This window comes from Sapajus apella, unplaced genomic scaffold (assembly GCF_009761245.1).
Source record: "Sapajus apella isolate SASKATOON/1434 unplaced genomic scaffold, GSC_monkey_1.0 scaffold51, whole genome shotgun sequence".
Taxonomy (NCBI): domain Eukaryota; kingdom Metazoa; phylum Chordata; class Mammalia; order Primates; family Cebidae; genus Sapajus; species Sapajus apella.
The window spans coordinates 14,035,818-14,051,317 of NW_022436991.1; the positions used below are offsets into that span (position 1 = coordinate 14,035,818).

Genomic DNA, 15,500 nt, shown 5'->3' on the forward strand with positions numbered 1-15,500 from the left:
GAATGGAAAGTGAATTAACAAATTGTTTGCTTGATGAATCAATGCGTGAATGAATGAATGAATGAGCACAAACCTCCAGCAGGGTGTCCCCTGAACCCCTGAAACTCAAGACACCCGAACCACGAAGTCTCCATCCTCCCCATCCCCCAAGCTGACCGGTAATAGAATCATCACCGACTTTCCTCTCCTCCCACCTCAGTCCCTCTAAGCCCATTGATTTTCCATCCTAATTGGTTCCTGAATTAAAATTTTGCCCATGGTCCCCTCCCCAGGGCCACTTTTCTAAGCCAGCCCACTTTCTTCTCCTTCTTGAGTGTAGCAGGGATGAGGAAGGGAGAGGTGCCTCCCACATCTATTCTTTGCCCATAGCTGCGGTGATCCTCCTCAAATGTACACCCAGGCGCATCCCAGTCTGCTAGAAGCATCCCACTGCCCACTACCCACTGCCCCAGGATCAACTCTAAGCTCCCTAACAGGGTTGCCAGTCCTTCCTGGTCTGGACCCACCGCCCTCTGATGCCTACTCTTTCCTGATCTCCCTGCTCTCCACACCTGCCATTGGGACTATTTTAAAGTCCTGTAATGTACTTTCTTTCCCTTCTATACTCCTGCCTGCCTGACACCTGACACCCCTGACACTTCATGTCCTGGGTTAAATATCATTTTCTCAAAGGAGCCTCCCTAGACCACAGCTCCCACAGCCCTGACTTCCCCTTGTTGTCCTGTTAGTAAACACCCACAGAGTGTTTACATGTGCCAGGCTCTGTTCTAGACACTTTGAATACATTAGCTCATTTAATCTGCACAACAGCTTGAAGAGGTAGGTATAATGATTATCTGGATTTAATGGATGAGGAAACAGGTACAGAAAAGTCAAGTAATTTGCCCAAGGTCACAAGTGGAGCCGGTGGAATCTGAACTCAGGCTGATGACAATAGACACCCCCTCTCTGGATGCTTCAGTATCCTACCCCAAGTGCCTACCGCAGTGCTTGGCACACAGTAGGGGCACAGTGAACTCTATCAGTGAGTAGATGGATGTACAGCTGGATGGTTGAGTAATGAGGATGGGCGATGCATGGAAGGAGGATGGATGGATGTCTGATACAAGGAAGGATGACAAGTGATCAATGGATGATGAATAGATGGAGGGATAGATGGATAATTGACAGATGGTGGATAGATGGAGGGATGGATAGGTGATGGATAGGTGTATGGATAATGGGTGGATGGATGAATAGATGGAGAAATGGATAAAGAATGGATAATGAATGGATAATGGAGAAATGGATAACGGATGGATGGATGGATGGATGGATGGATAGATAATGGACAGATAGAGGGATGAATGGATGAGCAGATGATGGGTAATGGATAGATGGAGGTATGATGGCTGATGAATGATGGATAAAGGATGGATGAATGAATGGATGGAGAATGGATGGAATGATGGATGATGGATGGATAAATAGATAATGGATAAATGAAGAAATGCATAATGGTTGGATGGATAAGGGATGAATGGATGATGGATAGATGGAGGAAATGAATGATGGAATGATGGATACACAGCTAATGAATGAATGGATGAATGGTGAATGGATGGATGGATAGATATAATGGATGGGTAGACGATGGATGGATGGATGATGAATGATGGATGAATGATGAATGGATAACAGGTGATGAGTTGGTGGATAATAGATAGATGAATGATGGATGGAGAGATGAATGATGAATGGATGGATGGATAATGGATAATGGCTGGAAGAATGTTGGATGATGGATGAATGGATGCATAGGTGATGGATAGATAGCTGATGAATGAGTGGATGGATGGCAAATGGATGGATGAATAGACAGATGATGGATGGATAAATGGCTGGATGGATGGATGATGGGTGGATGAGTCTATGGATGATAAATGATGGATGGGTAATAAATTAAGAATAGGTGGATAACAGATGAATGATAGATGGATGAATGATGGAGGGATGAATGATGATTGAATGGATGGATAGTGGCTGGATGAGTGATGGTTGATGGATGAATGGATGGATGAATAAAGAAGAATATTCTACTTTGAGAAAGCTCTAGAAATTCTTCTGGGAAGGAATAAGGCCTCTTGGGAAATGACTGAACTTGGAGTCAGGAGTACTGATTCAAACCCCATCTCTGCCCTTTGCTAGCTCTACAATCTCAGACAAGTTACTTCAGCTCTGTGACCCTAAGTCCCCTCGTCTTTATAATAGGAATCTGTTTCCACAGGCATCTAAGCCCTGGGATTTTCTGTAAAGGTGGTGCTAGGCGCAGGGTAAAGGCTCCTCAGGGTCAGAGTGGTGTGATGTTGCTGAGCTCTGAAGACAAATGTGGCTCCTTCACCTTCCCTGCTTAGGGCCTGGGTTTGGGGGCCCATTTCTTGCTCACCCCACATCTGTTGCTTGCCTGGACTTTGCCTTGCCCACTCTCTGGAATCCAAGGCAGCCCTGCAGCCTGTGTCCAGCCTGGGCTCTACACTCCCTCCCTCCCACCCTGCCATGTCTGGCCCTGGCCTCTGCACAGTCTCTGCTGTCACGTTGAGCCACCTTGAGGAGTAACGGGGTGGGGCAATGACGGGGCAGCCACAGCCCAGAGAGCAACTGGCCTCCACAGACCGCAAGAACACAAGTTCAACAAGCATTTATTGAGCCCCTGCCGTGTGCCTGCTGTTTGACACCCCTGCTGTGCCTGCACCACTGCCCCCCATTCAGGAGGCCACCTTCTGCCCCCACTGGGCTCTGCCCCTCTGGGCACCTCCTTAGGGTCCTGGCTGGCTTGTGGGTGCCAGCCATTCAGTGGCCAATGGCTGTGTCTCTCCTGGCATCACAGCTGTGCCCAGCAGGGCTCCTCATGTGATGATGGCAAGAGTCCAGGGCTGCTGCCCCAAAGTCACTCTGTGCAGCCCCATCCACTCCCTCGGGCCTGCCCTGGCCCCATTTCCAAGGCCCCGGGACCCAGGCAGTGATGGGCAGGACGGGCCTGGCATCTCCCACACAGGCTGACTGAGTTCGCGGCACACAGGCCAGGGTTCCAGGGGCACCACTCTGGCGGTCTTGCAGCAGGGGCTGGTGCCAGCAATGGCCTGAGGTCCGGGGGCCAGGTTGAGGTCTTGGTCACACCCAGTGCCCCAAGACCCAGCACTGTCGGTTCAGCTCTGGTGCCTCCTGTGTGGAGCTCCGGGGCCAGGAATCCGCCATGTGTGGCTGGTGTCCTGCTGGGAGACAAGGTAGTCAGTGCGAAAGCCAGCCACCTTCCTCCACCCACACCCTGTCTACCCACCGCCCCATACACACATCCATCACCCACCCCCATTTACTAGGCCCTCTGCCCATCATCCCATCTGTCTACAAACCCACGCCCCAACACCGCCAGCTCTCCACCCAACCTTCCCCCGTCAGCCACCCAGTCACCCACCAGTTCACCAACACACCTGTGACCTAGTCATGCATCTGCCAATATTTGCTGCCATCCACTTATCAAGCTCCCAGTGTATCCATGACTCTGCTTACGCCCTCTCCAACCTACAGCCCAGAACGCACTCATGCACCTCACACCTGCCAACAGGTGCACCACTGCCCCCAACCACCTCCTACCACCCAGTTACATACCCTTCCATGCACACCTCCGCTTACACCTGAAACATCCCTATCTCCACCCCATGCCCACCCGACAGCCATGGCACCCCCGCAGGCATGTTCTCCCACCCCACATAAAGCCATGCCCCACTCCTGCCATCTACTCACCCATTTTCCCTGCACCCTTCCCTTCTACCACCCACCCCTCAGCAAATCCACCCACTTATGCAGCCATCATCCACCACACTCCTGTCATCCTGCAGCCGTCTCCCCATCTGCCCCCAAGCAGCCCTCCCTGATCACCCCATTGGCCTTATATGTGTTCAGGAGCTGTTGTGGAGGGATATTAGAAGGGGAACCAGAGCAGATGACTCCCAGGTCCCCGAATCCTTGCTGGACCCCAGCAATAATGTGCGTGGACATGGGTGGGCCCAAAGCTGACTCTGAGAAATTCCGTGTGCCAAGTGTCTACTCCTGCCACTGTCTACTGTGCTTAGTGACCCGGACAAGGGGAAGGGCTGGAAGGGCTGGAAAGGCTCTTTGCCTCCGCTGTTCTCACTCCTTTGTGTTCCTGGCGATTCTTGGAAGATCACTCCCTTATCATCCCTTAAGTGTCTCTTCAAAGTCTTTCTAGTGCACCAGAAGAACCATTCCCATCTCATGCTGTGGCCTGCCTGAAATGTCCTTGTACCTCCTGTCGAATCAAATTTTTAAGACTCAGCTTGAGTTTTGTCTGTCCAGGAAGCCGCCTCTTACATCCTCCCCCTGACACTCAGGGATCTCCCTCATCCCAGCGCACCCATCCTCAGCACACACTCTGCCAGCATTAGCCCCATTAGCCCCTGAGCCCAGGAGAGCAATGACTGAGCCCAGAATGTATGCGCGCCCCTGCAGACCAGCAGAGGTGGAGCTGGAAGGAGGGAGACTAAGGGAGAGGACTGGTGTGGTGGAGTGGGGCTGGGAGTGAAGGGGAGAAGGAAGAAAACGAACAGTTCCTGAGCATGCGCAGCTCCAGAGGTAGGTTCTGCCCATTTTACAGAGGAGGGAGCTGAGGCTCGGTAAGGATTAACAGATGCTTTACAAGTCACAGCTGTAATGGAGCTGGATTGAATTACTTTCCTCCCGATTCCAGATTTCAGCATTTAAAAAAACATGTTCCCTATCATTTCATTTTCCTACTCTGATTCTCAGACATACTTGTCACACTTTAAGGTCAGACAGGCTCTTCACAGAAAGCCCACTGAGGTGGGAATTCCTAATCAAGTGGAGCTCCTACTTGCATGCCCCTAAGGACGGAAAGCTCATTGCTCTTTCTCCATCCTCAAAGCAGCTCTCACTGTCATGAGATTCTTCTAGTAACAAGGCTTCAAGATAAGAGTCAAAGAGGAAGAGGGTTGTATCCACAGTTGGGGTGGGGGGTAATTTTTTTTGCTTTCTGCTGTTTTTCTTTTCTGTTTTTCTTTTCTTACTGTTTTTCTTTCTGCTTTTAATATTCTTTAATGTTAGTGTTTTGCAAGTTTTACCATATTGTTTAAGGGGTGGGAAACATTTTGCAAACATTTTGGAATCGTTTGGCTTCAGAAAAACGCATTTGTTTTGGCCTCAGTCACGGAAACCATTGCATCCGTTGGAAGGGTTTACTGCCAAGATAGAGGTGTTTGGGATTGTTTTTTTAAACCTAGAAGCAAATATTTGGTGCACGGAAAGTTACGGTTGTTTTACTAAATAAGCATTTAGGTCTGATTTTAGCTTCTTGTACAGTGGCCAAAAAGCAGAGCCATGGAGAGTTCATCAGAGCAGAGAGAAAGTGATCATGTATTTTTTAAGGAAAAAGAAAGGCCACAATCCCTGTCCTTTCCTGAGTTAAAATCAAGCTCTCTGTCTCCAGGATCCAGAGGGCAAGACGCTGAGGACTGGGGCCCTCCTCCCTTTCTTTAGCAACCCAGGAGGCATTTGGGGCCCAGAGCCATTTATGGTGTGTGTATGTGTAAAGAGGGGAACACCCCAGCAGCCCACCAGGTTCCCCCACCCACTTCCCTTCTCTCTCAGGCCTTATGCTGTAGACTGGGAATCTCAACTCAAAATGTCTGTGGGCCCAAGCAGACAATATAAATGGGAGAGGTGAATCAGAGACAGTGCCAATTGTTACCATGGAGAATGTGGGCTCAGATCTTCCTAATTTTTTTTGAGATGGGGTCTCATTCTGTCACCCAAGGTGGAGCACAGTGGCGCCATCATGGCTCACTGCAGCCTCGAACTCCCAGGCTTAGACAATCCTCTTGCCTCAGCCTTCTGAGTAGCTGTGACTACAGGGGCACATCACCATCCCCGGCTAATTATTTATTTATTTTTTTGTAGAGCTGGGTTCTGGTTATGTTGCACAGCCTGGTCTTGAACTCCTGGCCTCAAGTGATCTTCCCACCTCAGCCTCCCAAAGCCCTGGAATTGCAGGTGTGAGTCACCACGCTCAGCTGGATCTTCAAAACTTTCAAAGAAACTGAAAATCTGGATCTCAAAATAAAACCTCTTGGCTTTTAAATGATGACAATTAAGGTTTTAAATGTAGTTTCAACAACTGTGGTCCAAATAGCACCTCTCAGGCTGCACTCAGCCCACGAGAGGCTGTTCCCAGCCTGTGTTTCATTCCATGATTCTGTTCTGTGGCTTTGCATAGGCTGATCCCTCAGGCGGGAGCACCCTTCCCTGCTCTCCTCTGGCTGTTGGCTCCCTGAGTTTTTCAAATGCTGCCTGTTCTGGGAAGCATCCCATGTCCCTGTGGAACGCTTCCTAGAGCAGGTAGCATTTGAAAAACGGAGGCTTTGCTCCTTCCCCTGTGCCTTTCAGCAGGCTGCATAACTCTCTCCCTGAACTGGCCACTTTGTGTTGTAATAGCCAGGTCAGCATGGGTCTTCCCAACAAACCTGGGGATGGGAGACATCTTTATGAGCAGGGCCAGGGCCCGCTTCATCTTGGAGTCTTGCGACCCCAGTCCCTGGCCCAGCACAGAGCAAGTCCTGAATTGGACTCTTTGTTTTTTCTTTTTAAACAAATGAAGGAACTATGGAGGAGGAGGAGGAGGAGGAGGAGGAGGAGAGTGATTCCTGCACTTGGGATGCACCTGCTCCACGTGCTCTGTAATTCTGTACAGTATGAAAAGGCTGTTTGCTCAAACTCTGCTCTCCTGGGTGAAGGCTCAGGTGATGGCAGAGGGCTGGGGAGACTGTACTTCAGTCTAACAGCCAAAGGCTCAAACCCAGCTTCCACCACTTCCAAATTGTGTGGATTTTTTAAAGCTGTGTGGCTTCTGACAAGCAGCTTCACCTCTCTGAGCCTGCAAATGGATGAAAGCTACAAAGCAGCCGGCAGGCCTAGAAGGAGCCCTGCAGAGAAGCCCTTCACTGTTTGAGCTCAGACACGGACGGATATGGAAAGAACACAGTTCTGGAAGCACTAGAAGCAGGTGTGGTTTGAGAGCCTCTCTTCACAATGGGGAAACCAAGGCCCATGGGTGGGAAAAAATTTGTCCAAAGCCCCACTCGGGGGGCGGTAGCAGGTCTGTGGTTTCCATTTTCTGGGAACCTCCCAAGGTTAGTAGAGTATTTGACCACAAGAGGTTCCCAAAAGGTGTGATTTATCTTCCTTTTTAAATCCAGGTATCAAAACACAAACGTATTTAACATTAGATCTCCTCCAGCCCTATGCCCCCCACCCCTTGGTGAGGAATCACTGTCTTGAACCCTCTCTAAGCCACCAAGATCTGGGGATCAGATGTAACTTCTGAATTGAATTAAATCGCATCTACTATTCCAAAATGGACTCATTGGTTTGGAAGAGCCCTTCAAGACCAGGAATGTCAATGTCACACAAATGTACAGATGGGGAAACTGAGGCATTTAAAGGGAAACTGACTTGCTCAAGGTCTCTCTGCAGCTAGCAGAGTGAGGGTACCAGGTGGCAGGTATTGGTGCTCCTGATCCCACGTAGCCCAGACTGGCACGGATGAACTGGGTTCCTTTACAGGGAAGTTCCTGCTGGCCAGTCACCCAGCCACTGTCCAAGGTGCTGAAAGCCTCTCTCTAGGACTCACAGGTCCGCCCAGAGCCAACTCTCTGAATGCCTAACCTTGACCTCTGCCCTCCAGAAAGAAATGAGCTCTGAGAAGTGGTAGAAAATGAATCAGGGCTGGCACTAAGACATCAGGCTTTGGAGACCTGTCAGCTAGTGACACTCATCACTCTTCTGTTGCCCAGAATGTCACCGCCTCAGCAGGCACCCTGACTGGCTCTCTGGATCCACCCTGCTCTGCAAATCTCTACCATGAGAGGGCTTCAGAGGTGCCACTGCATTTGGGAGTATCTGTTTACTGGTTTACTCCTCATCTTGCCATTGAGGCGTGTGTCACAGGAGGACAAACGCCAGCTCTGCTTTTCCTCACGGCTGCATCCCAGCACCAGCATGGTCCCAGGCACAGTGTTGAGAGCACCTGTCTGCAGAATGAGTGGACAGTGGAGGGCTCAGGAGGAATGGCAGGCTTGAGTGGGATGAACCCATATGGAGGGAAGTTTGTGTCTTTTGGTCTACCTTGGGGCAGGTGGTCTTAGGAGATTGAATGGAGGCCATCTATCTTTTCACTGCGTCGTCTTCAGGGATCCGTGTTTCTGAGCCATAACATTCTCTTTGTCTCTTTCTCACCATTGGAATCAGACTGAGGCCACTGTACCTGCCAATTCTCCCCATGGTCCCAGATTCCTCCGTCCTTTATTATACATGTGTTGGGCATGTATTGTGTGTCAGCCTCCACACTGGCTGCTGGCTTTACAGACGTGATTTGCAGCCCTGCTCTCCAGATGCTCACAGGCACACATATGAAGAGATGACAAGGCCAGACATGCCTCCCATTCCTGCTGTGTGCCAGGAACCATCTGAGGTGCTTCATGTCCATTGGCTCGTTTAACCCTCAAAAATATGTTAGGTGCCATTACTATCCCCATTTTACAGATGAGGAAACCAAGCTCCAGATAAATTAAGTCATTTTTTTTTTCAAGGTCTCACTGTTGGGACTTGAATCCAGCCAGCTTCACTCCAAAGACTGGGCTCTTATCAACAGATGATTGGATTAAAAATGTGGTATATATGCCCCCACAGAGTACTATGCAGCCATTAAAAAAGAATGAAATCCGCTGCACATAGTGGCTCACGCCTGTGATCCCAGCACTTTGGGAAGTTGATATGCGTGGATCACCTGAGGTCAGGATTTCGAGACCAGCTTGGCCAACATGGTGAAACCCTGTATCTACCAAAAATTCAAAAATTAGCTAGGCGTGGTGGCAGGTGCCTGTAATTCCAACTACTTGGGAGGCTGAGGCAGGAGAATCACTTGAACTCGGGAGGCGGAGATTGTAGTGAACTGAGATTGTACCATTGCACTCCAGCCTCGGCGACAAGAACAAAACTCCATCTCAAAAAGAAAAAAAAAAAGAATGAAATCATGTCTCTCACAGCAACATGGATAGAGCTGGAGGCCAGCTCTTAAGTGAAATAACTCAGAAACAGAAAATCAAGTATCACATGTTCTCATTTATAAGTAGGAACTAAACAACAAGCACAAATGGACATACGGAGGGAAATAACAGACACCGGGGCTCCACAGGGGGAGGACGGGAGTGGGGCAAGGGCTGAAAAACTACCTACAGGGAACCATGTTCACTATTCAGGTGACAGATTCACCAGAATCCCAACCTCAGCAACATACGATACATCCACGTAACAAACCTGGGCCTGTGCCCCCAAATCTGTAACAATTTAAAAAATACAAAAACACAAAGACTGGGCTCATTGCCATTATAAAAATTTGGCTCACAGACACAACCACCAGGAGAGTGAAAGGCAGAGAGGAACATGCCCTCCTCTGCCAGGAGCTGGGGAGGGGGCTGGGGGCCGTTCCCAGTCAGTTGAGCTAGACTTTGAAAGCACTTGCAAAAGCTCCCAATTCCACTGGTAGGGTTGGTTTTCTGCCCAGTGGAGGAAGGGGACAGAGTATTTCATGCAGAAAGAACAGGGTGTGAAATAGGTCCTTGGCAGGCGTATGCGGCTCTTCAGGAGGTGTGAAAAACCAAGCAATGTTGTGGTTTCAGGGAGGCAAGTGGACGGGAATGGTCAGAAAGCAGAGCACATGGGGATGAAGGGGTAAGGCATGGAGCATCACAGCTGCAGAAGTTGCTGGGTGTCAGGTGTAGAAGGCCCAGCAGGGCCCCCTGCACCCCTGCACCCCTGGGATTTCTGCCTTTTCACGACACTTCTCTGCTAAAGATTCCTTGTCTGCCCCAAACTGAGGAATTGGGCTCTTGAAGGTAAACTATTTTGACACCTGCCTCAAGTGTTTCTTAGGGTCAGACACAGTGGTGGTACCACTGCCTTGGGCAGAAATGGGCATAAAGTAAAAGAACCATGTCATAGCTTTAGCTTGGAGTCAGACAGGCTTGTGACCCCAAGGTCGCAGGCCTGTCCCCAAAGGACAAGTGACTTTGCTTCTCAGAGCCCAAGTATTTTCCCTTGTATAACAGAAATAGTATTCACGGCACATACCTCCTGAGGACTAAGTAAGTCCTTAGCATGTAGAAGCTAAATTATGCACCAGAAACGTACTGGTGACCTACTGTGTGCTAGGCATTGGGAATGTCACAGTGAACGCAGGAACAAGGTTCCTGTGCTCATGGCATTTCCATTTCACTGGAGAGAGGCTGGAAATAAACAAGGGGGCAGGCCAGGTGTGGTGGTTCCTGCCTGTAATCCCAGCATTTTGAGAGGCTGAAGCGGGAGGGATGCTGGAGGCCAGGAGTTCGAGACCAGCCTGAGCAACATAGCAATACCCCATCTCCACCAAAAAACAAAATAGCTGGGCATGGCAGCTCACACCTATAATCCCATCACTTTGGGAGTCCAAGGCAGGAAGATTACTTGAGGCCAGGAGTTCGAGATCAGCCTGAGCAACATAGCAAGGCCCCATCTCTACAAAAAAATTGGAAAAATAATAAAAAAAAAAATTACCCAGGTATGGTGCCATGTGCCTGTAGTCCCAGCTACTCAGGAGGCTGAGGGGGGAGGATCCCTTGAGCTCAGCATGTCAAGGTTGCAGTCAACTATAATCGCACCACTGCGCCAGCCTGGGTGACAGAGCATAACCTTATCTCTAAAAAAGAAAAGAAAATGAAGTGAGCAAAGAAGCGCTCAGAGAGGGACAAGTGACGGAAAGAAAAATGATGATGCAGGAGGGGAGGCGAGAGAAGGCCTCCACGGAACTTGTGAAGGGGGTGGGCACTGAGCCAGATACCTGCTAGAGCTGCTCTCATAGGAGGTTTTAGAGCTAGGAGCGGCTGGGGAAGACACAATCAAGTTTATGTCTACGGAGGATGCATTGGAAAGGAATTGGCCCTAGAAGCAGCAATTTCCATCTAGAAGTTGCTGAATAGCCCAAGCAAGCGGCAAAATGCAGACTGGCTTCTGGCAGTAGCTTCAAAAGGACAGGTATTGGCTGAGGGTTGAGAGCGACTCTGAATTTTGTCTGTGGACCAGCAGCATCAGCATCGTGGAGAGCTTAGAACTTAGAACTTAGGGCCCTGGGTGCCCGCCAGGCCTCCTCAATCGGAAACTGAGGGTGGGGGTGCTGCAGTCCATCCTGTAACCGGCCCTCTGTGTGGTTCTGATGCTCCTGTTGGCTTGGATCTCTCGACCCCCAGTGCTGGGGTCTCAGATGTCTCCAAGCTGCGTGCCCATCTGCGCTTTCAGCAAATTGGCATTGATATTTATTTCAGAAATATTGTCTGTTTCCATTTTAATAAAGGAAGCGACTCAAGCGGGACTCTATTGGATTTGATTTTGATCTAATAAAAATGCCGAGTTGCTCTGGGCCCAGAAAAAGCCTTTCTTGAAATTCCCTCTGCTATTTTGAGGGCAGCAGCAGTGGCAGAGACCCATCTAGATGGAGCTCCCAGAAGCCACCTCCGTGCCTGGCGTGCGACAGCCTCTCGTGGAGCCCAGCCTTACAGACACACCTGGCAAAATCAAAGGCTTGTCTCGGACATTGAACTTGACAGCTGCAATCAACTGCAAACCTCAGTCGCCCCGAAAGGAAGATGCAGACACCTGGGCCATATGGCAAGATCGCCTCCTTCAAATGTCACGTCTGATGTGCTCCTGAGCTGGCTGGTGGCACCACAAAGTCCCAAAGGCAGGTTTCAAAAGCAAATTCCTCAGGAAAAAAAATATATAGCTGAATCCATGTCACAGTAGCCCCCCCCCCAAAAAATAGCAATTTTGGGGGCAGTTTGGATAACCAAACATTTATGTAACTGTTAATAGAAAGTGGCTTCTCAGGTGGGAGGTGGTGGGAGAAACGCGGAGGTTGAGAGCCAACCATTAAGCACCTGCTATGTACCACACACTATTTTAGACTCTTGGGATATAGACATGAACAACACAGACAAGGCGCCTGTTCTCATGGCACTTGGCGGAGAGAGGCAGCAAAATGAAAACCAAGCATGTGAATATAAAAGATCATTTCAGAGAGGGACAAGTGCTGTGAAGAAAAGAGAACCTAGTGATAGCAGGATGACTGGGAAGCTGGTGCAGACCAGGGAGGGCTTCTCAGAGGAAGTGGCCTTTCAGCTGACTTCAAGATGAGACGAAGTCAGCCATGCCATGATTTAGAAGGAGAGCATTCAGGCAGAGAGAACAAGTGCAAAGGTCCTATGAAGGGAATGAGTTTTGCATGTTTAAGAAAGAGGAAGGCCAGGTTGGCTAGGAGAACACGGGAGATGGGGAAGAGTGAGGAGATGAGGTCAGGGGCCTGGGGGTTGGGGGGCCTGAGAAGGAGTAGCCTCACTCCCAGGGTAAGGGGCAAGATCTAAACAGCAAGCTGAGTTTTATTGCCGAGTGGACCAGAGATCGCAGCAAAGCTGATTTGCCTTAGAGCGCCGTAGTTTCTCTATCTCCATAAGAAGGCGAAGAATCCCTGCTTCTCAGGGCTGGATCAGCCATCAGATGAGATGGCAGCGAAGTGCTTAGCGCAGACCTGCACACAGTAAGTGTTTAATAATGCGGGCTCCCTGACATCCCTCCTCCCCCGTTCCTCCTGCCGGCAAGTCAGCCCATCGCAGGATCTGAGCAGCTGCTCCCTGCAGAAATATTGCAAAACTCGTCCAGGCATTTCCAAAATATTTTCTTGGCTGAAAACCCACTAGCAGCTAAGAGGCCGAATTCTGAGATGGCATCATTTCCATACTCATTTGATCGGCTGTTTCTCTAGACCACGAGCTCTATGAGGACCGAGACCCTGTCTGGCGGCGCCCTGCATCCACAGTACTCTGCCCCGCCAACGGAGCTGCTGACTGACGTCACCTAGCAGTCCAGGGTGTGGGCGATGAGGTCAGACTGGCTGGGTTCAAATCCCAGCTTTGCTACTTTCTAGCTGTGTGGTACTGAGCAAGCCACAGTCTTAACCTCCCCGGGCCTCAGTTTCCCAGTCTGTATAGTGGGTCTGTAGTTAGGGTTAAATGACTGAATAAGCGTAAAGTCCTGTGAACATGCACAAAGGTGACATATTGTGATTAGGTTCTGGGGGGACTGAGTTCTTCTTGCTGACTGTTTGCATAAGCAAATGCAGACATCATTATTACCACCATGGAGGTCCTGCCGAGGGGGATCACCTGGCTGACCCTTCCCACCTCCCCTTTCTTGCACCCCATCTCATCCTGAGTGGGATGAGGCCCCACGTCCTGCTGTCTCAGACACTGTATTGACCCCATTCAGGCTCTGGCCACACAGTGCACTAACATCTTGGGTCTGTCCCCCCAGCAAGACTCGGAAATCACTAGGGTCTACCTAATATGCCCTATTCGTCTCCAGGCTCCCAAGAGCCAGCAAGTCTTCTTTAGTCACGATTTGTGGAATAAATAAAGCAGCCTGCTTCAGGATCTCTGAAGTCACGGGATCTCTCATGCATGTCAGCATCCAGCCCACATTCCCCCGACCCTTCCCTCAGCTCTAACCACAGAGGGGGTCTCTTCCTTTCACGCTGTTTGACATGGGAGTCCCCAGCACCCCCGGGGAAAGACGGTAATCCCTGCCCATGCTCAGCTGCCTGATAAGAGGCACACCTGGTGCAGGGGTTGTGGGATCTCAGGCTTTCTTCCCTGAGAAGCCAGGATTTGGAAAGTCTCTGGGGACAGCTGACAGCTTTAACTGACAGCTGATAGCTCCTTCCCCACCGGCCTCTGTGGCTCCCCGGGACCCCTAGGGGGTTAGGACCTTTTCGCACCACTGTCTCTCCCCACCCTACGCATTCTCCCCAGACGATCTGTGCAGTCCCTGCGCTGCAAACATTTCATACTGTACTGTTGCCTTTTGTCTGTTTTTAAGAGACAGTCTCGCTCTGTCACCCAGGCTGGAGTGCAGTGGTGCAATCGTAGCTCACTACGGCCTCAGACTCCTGGGCTCAAGCAGTCCTCCCACTTCAGCCTCTAGAGTAGCTGAGAATACAGGCTTGCACCACCAAGTGCAGTAATTTTAACTCTTTTTTTGAGATGGGGTCTTGTTATGTTGCCCAGGCTGGTCTCAAACTCCTGGCCTCAAGTGATCCTCCCACCTTGTCCCTGCCTCCCCACCAAAGAGCTGGGATTAAGACATGCACCACTGCATCTGCCTGTCTCTCTGCCACCCTTTTAAACTCCCCCCATTGATCTGGCTGCCTCCTAGAGGCCCTCATCAGCCCTTCAGACTCCACAGAGACAAAGCAACATTGCCCTTCGCAAACCGACCCCACCCCATGTCCTTCCATGAGTCAGGGACCCCGTGCCCCTGTCTGCTAGGGCAAAAATTCTGCACATATTCTAGGTCTCTCCCTTCCCCCAGTCCTTACTTGGATCAGCCACTTATCTGACGCTATGCCCCAGCTGGAGGTGCACGCTGCTGACTTCCAGCTGTGCAAGGAAGGCCTTCTTCATCCAGCTCCAAGCCCCTCTGCCCACCCCCCAAGCCATGACTGTCAGGGAGCTCATTCGCCCAAGCCTCCCCTCAGCAGCCCTTGAACAATGGCCCAGGAGAGTCGCCTTCCTATCTGGGAGGAAGACTCTGATGCGTATGCTCTGCACTGATGTCCCCAGTCCCCAATGGGCTCGACACTGTGCCTTTGACTGGTTGCCTTTTCTCCCTTCTCAGTCTCTCTTCCTCACTCCTAGTTGGGTTTTCTTCGATCACCAAAATAAAGCACTTGCTGTTGTACCCACGTCTCAAAGGACTTCCAGGGAAACCCAAAGCAAGACACTGTGGAGATTCTACCAGAAGAGAGTCCTTGCTCTATCCACTTTCATCTCCAACACCACAGTCAGGCCGCCGCCATCCTGTCTCCCAAGAATGACTGCAGCAGCAAACACTCTGTGCATATTGTAGGTTTCAAGATGGTCTCCCAGCCTTGAGTTTGGCTCCTCTCTGATCCTTTTCCCACACATACAGAGAAATAGAGAAAGAGGCGGTTGAGAGAGACAGAGATGACAGAGAGAGATGATAAAGACATAAGTAGGTGATAGATAGGTGATAGACGGATAGATACGGATATAGAGTAGATGATGGATAGACAGAACAGATAGATGATAGATAGATGTTTGATAGATAAATGACAGATGATAGGTAGACAGAATGGATAGATGGTGGATAGGATCGATAGGATTTACAGACTAGATAGATGATAGGATTGATAAATGATTGATAGATGATGGATAGATTAGATAGATGAAAGGATTTATAGATGATAGATGACAGATAGATAGAGAGATGATTGATAGATGAATAATAGATGGCTGATAGATGGATGAATAGATTGGATAGATAGATAG

General features: G+C 50.0%; 1 protein-coding gene across 5 annotated transcripts in view; it reads right to left on the reverse strand.

Annotated features, from left to right (window-relative positions):
• Positions 1–2,661: 2,661 nt before the first annotated feature.
• GSG1L (GSG1 like) overlaps positions 2,662–15,500 on the reverse strand; it is a 269,677-nt gene continuing 256,838 nt past the window's right edge. For all 5 annotated transcript variants that reach the window (XM_032243035.1, XM_032243034.1, XM_032243033.1 and 2 more), the window contains one exon: positions 2,662–3,248. In XM_032243035.1, coding sequence (XP_032098926.1) covers positions 3,151–3,248 — 98 coding nt within the window. In that variant the 3' untranslated portion in view covers positions 2,662–3,150. The remainder of the gene's footprint in view (positions 3,249–15,500) is intronic.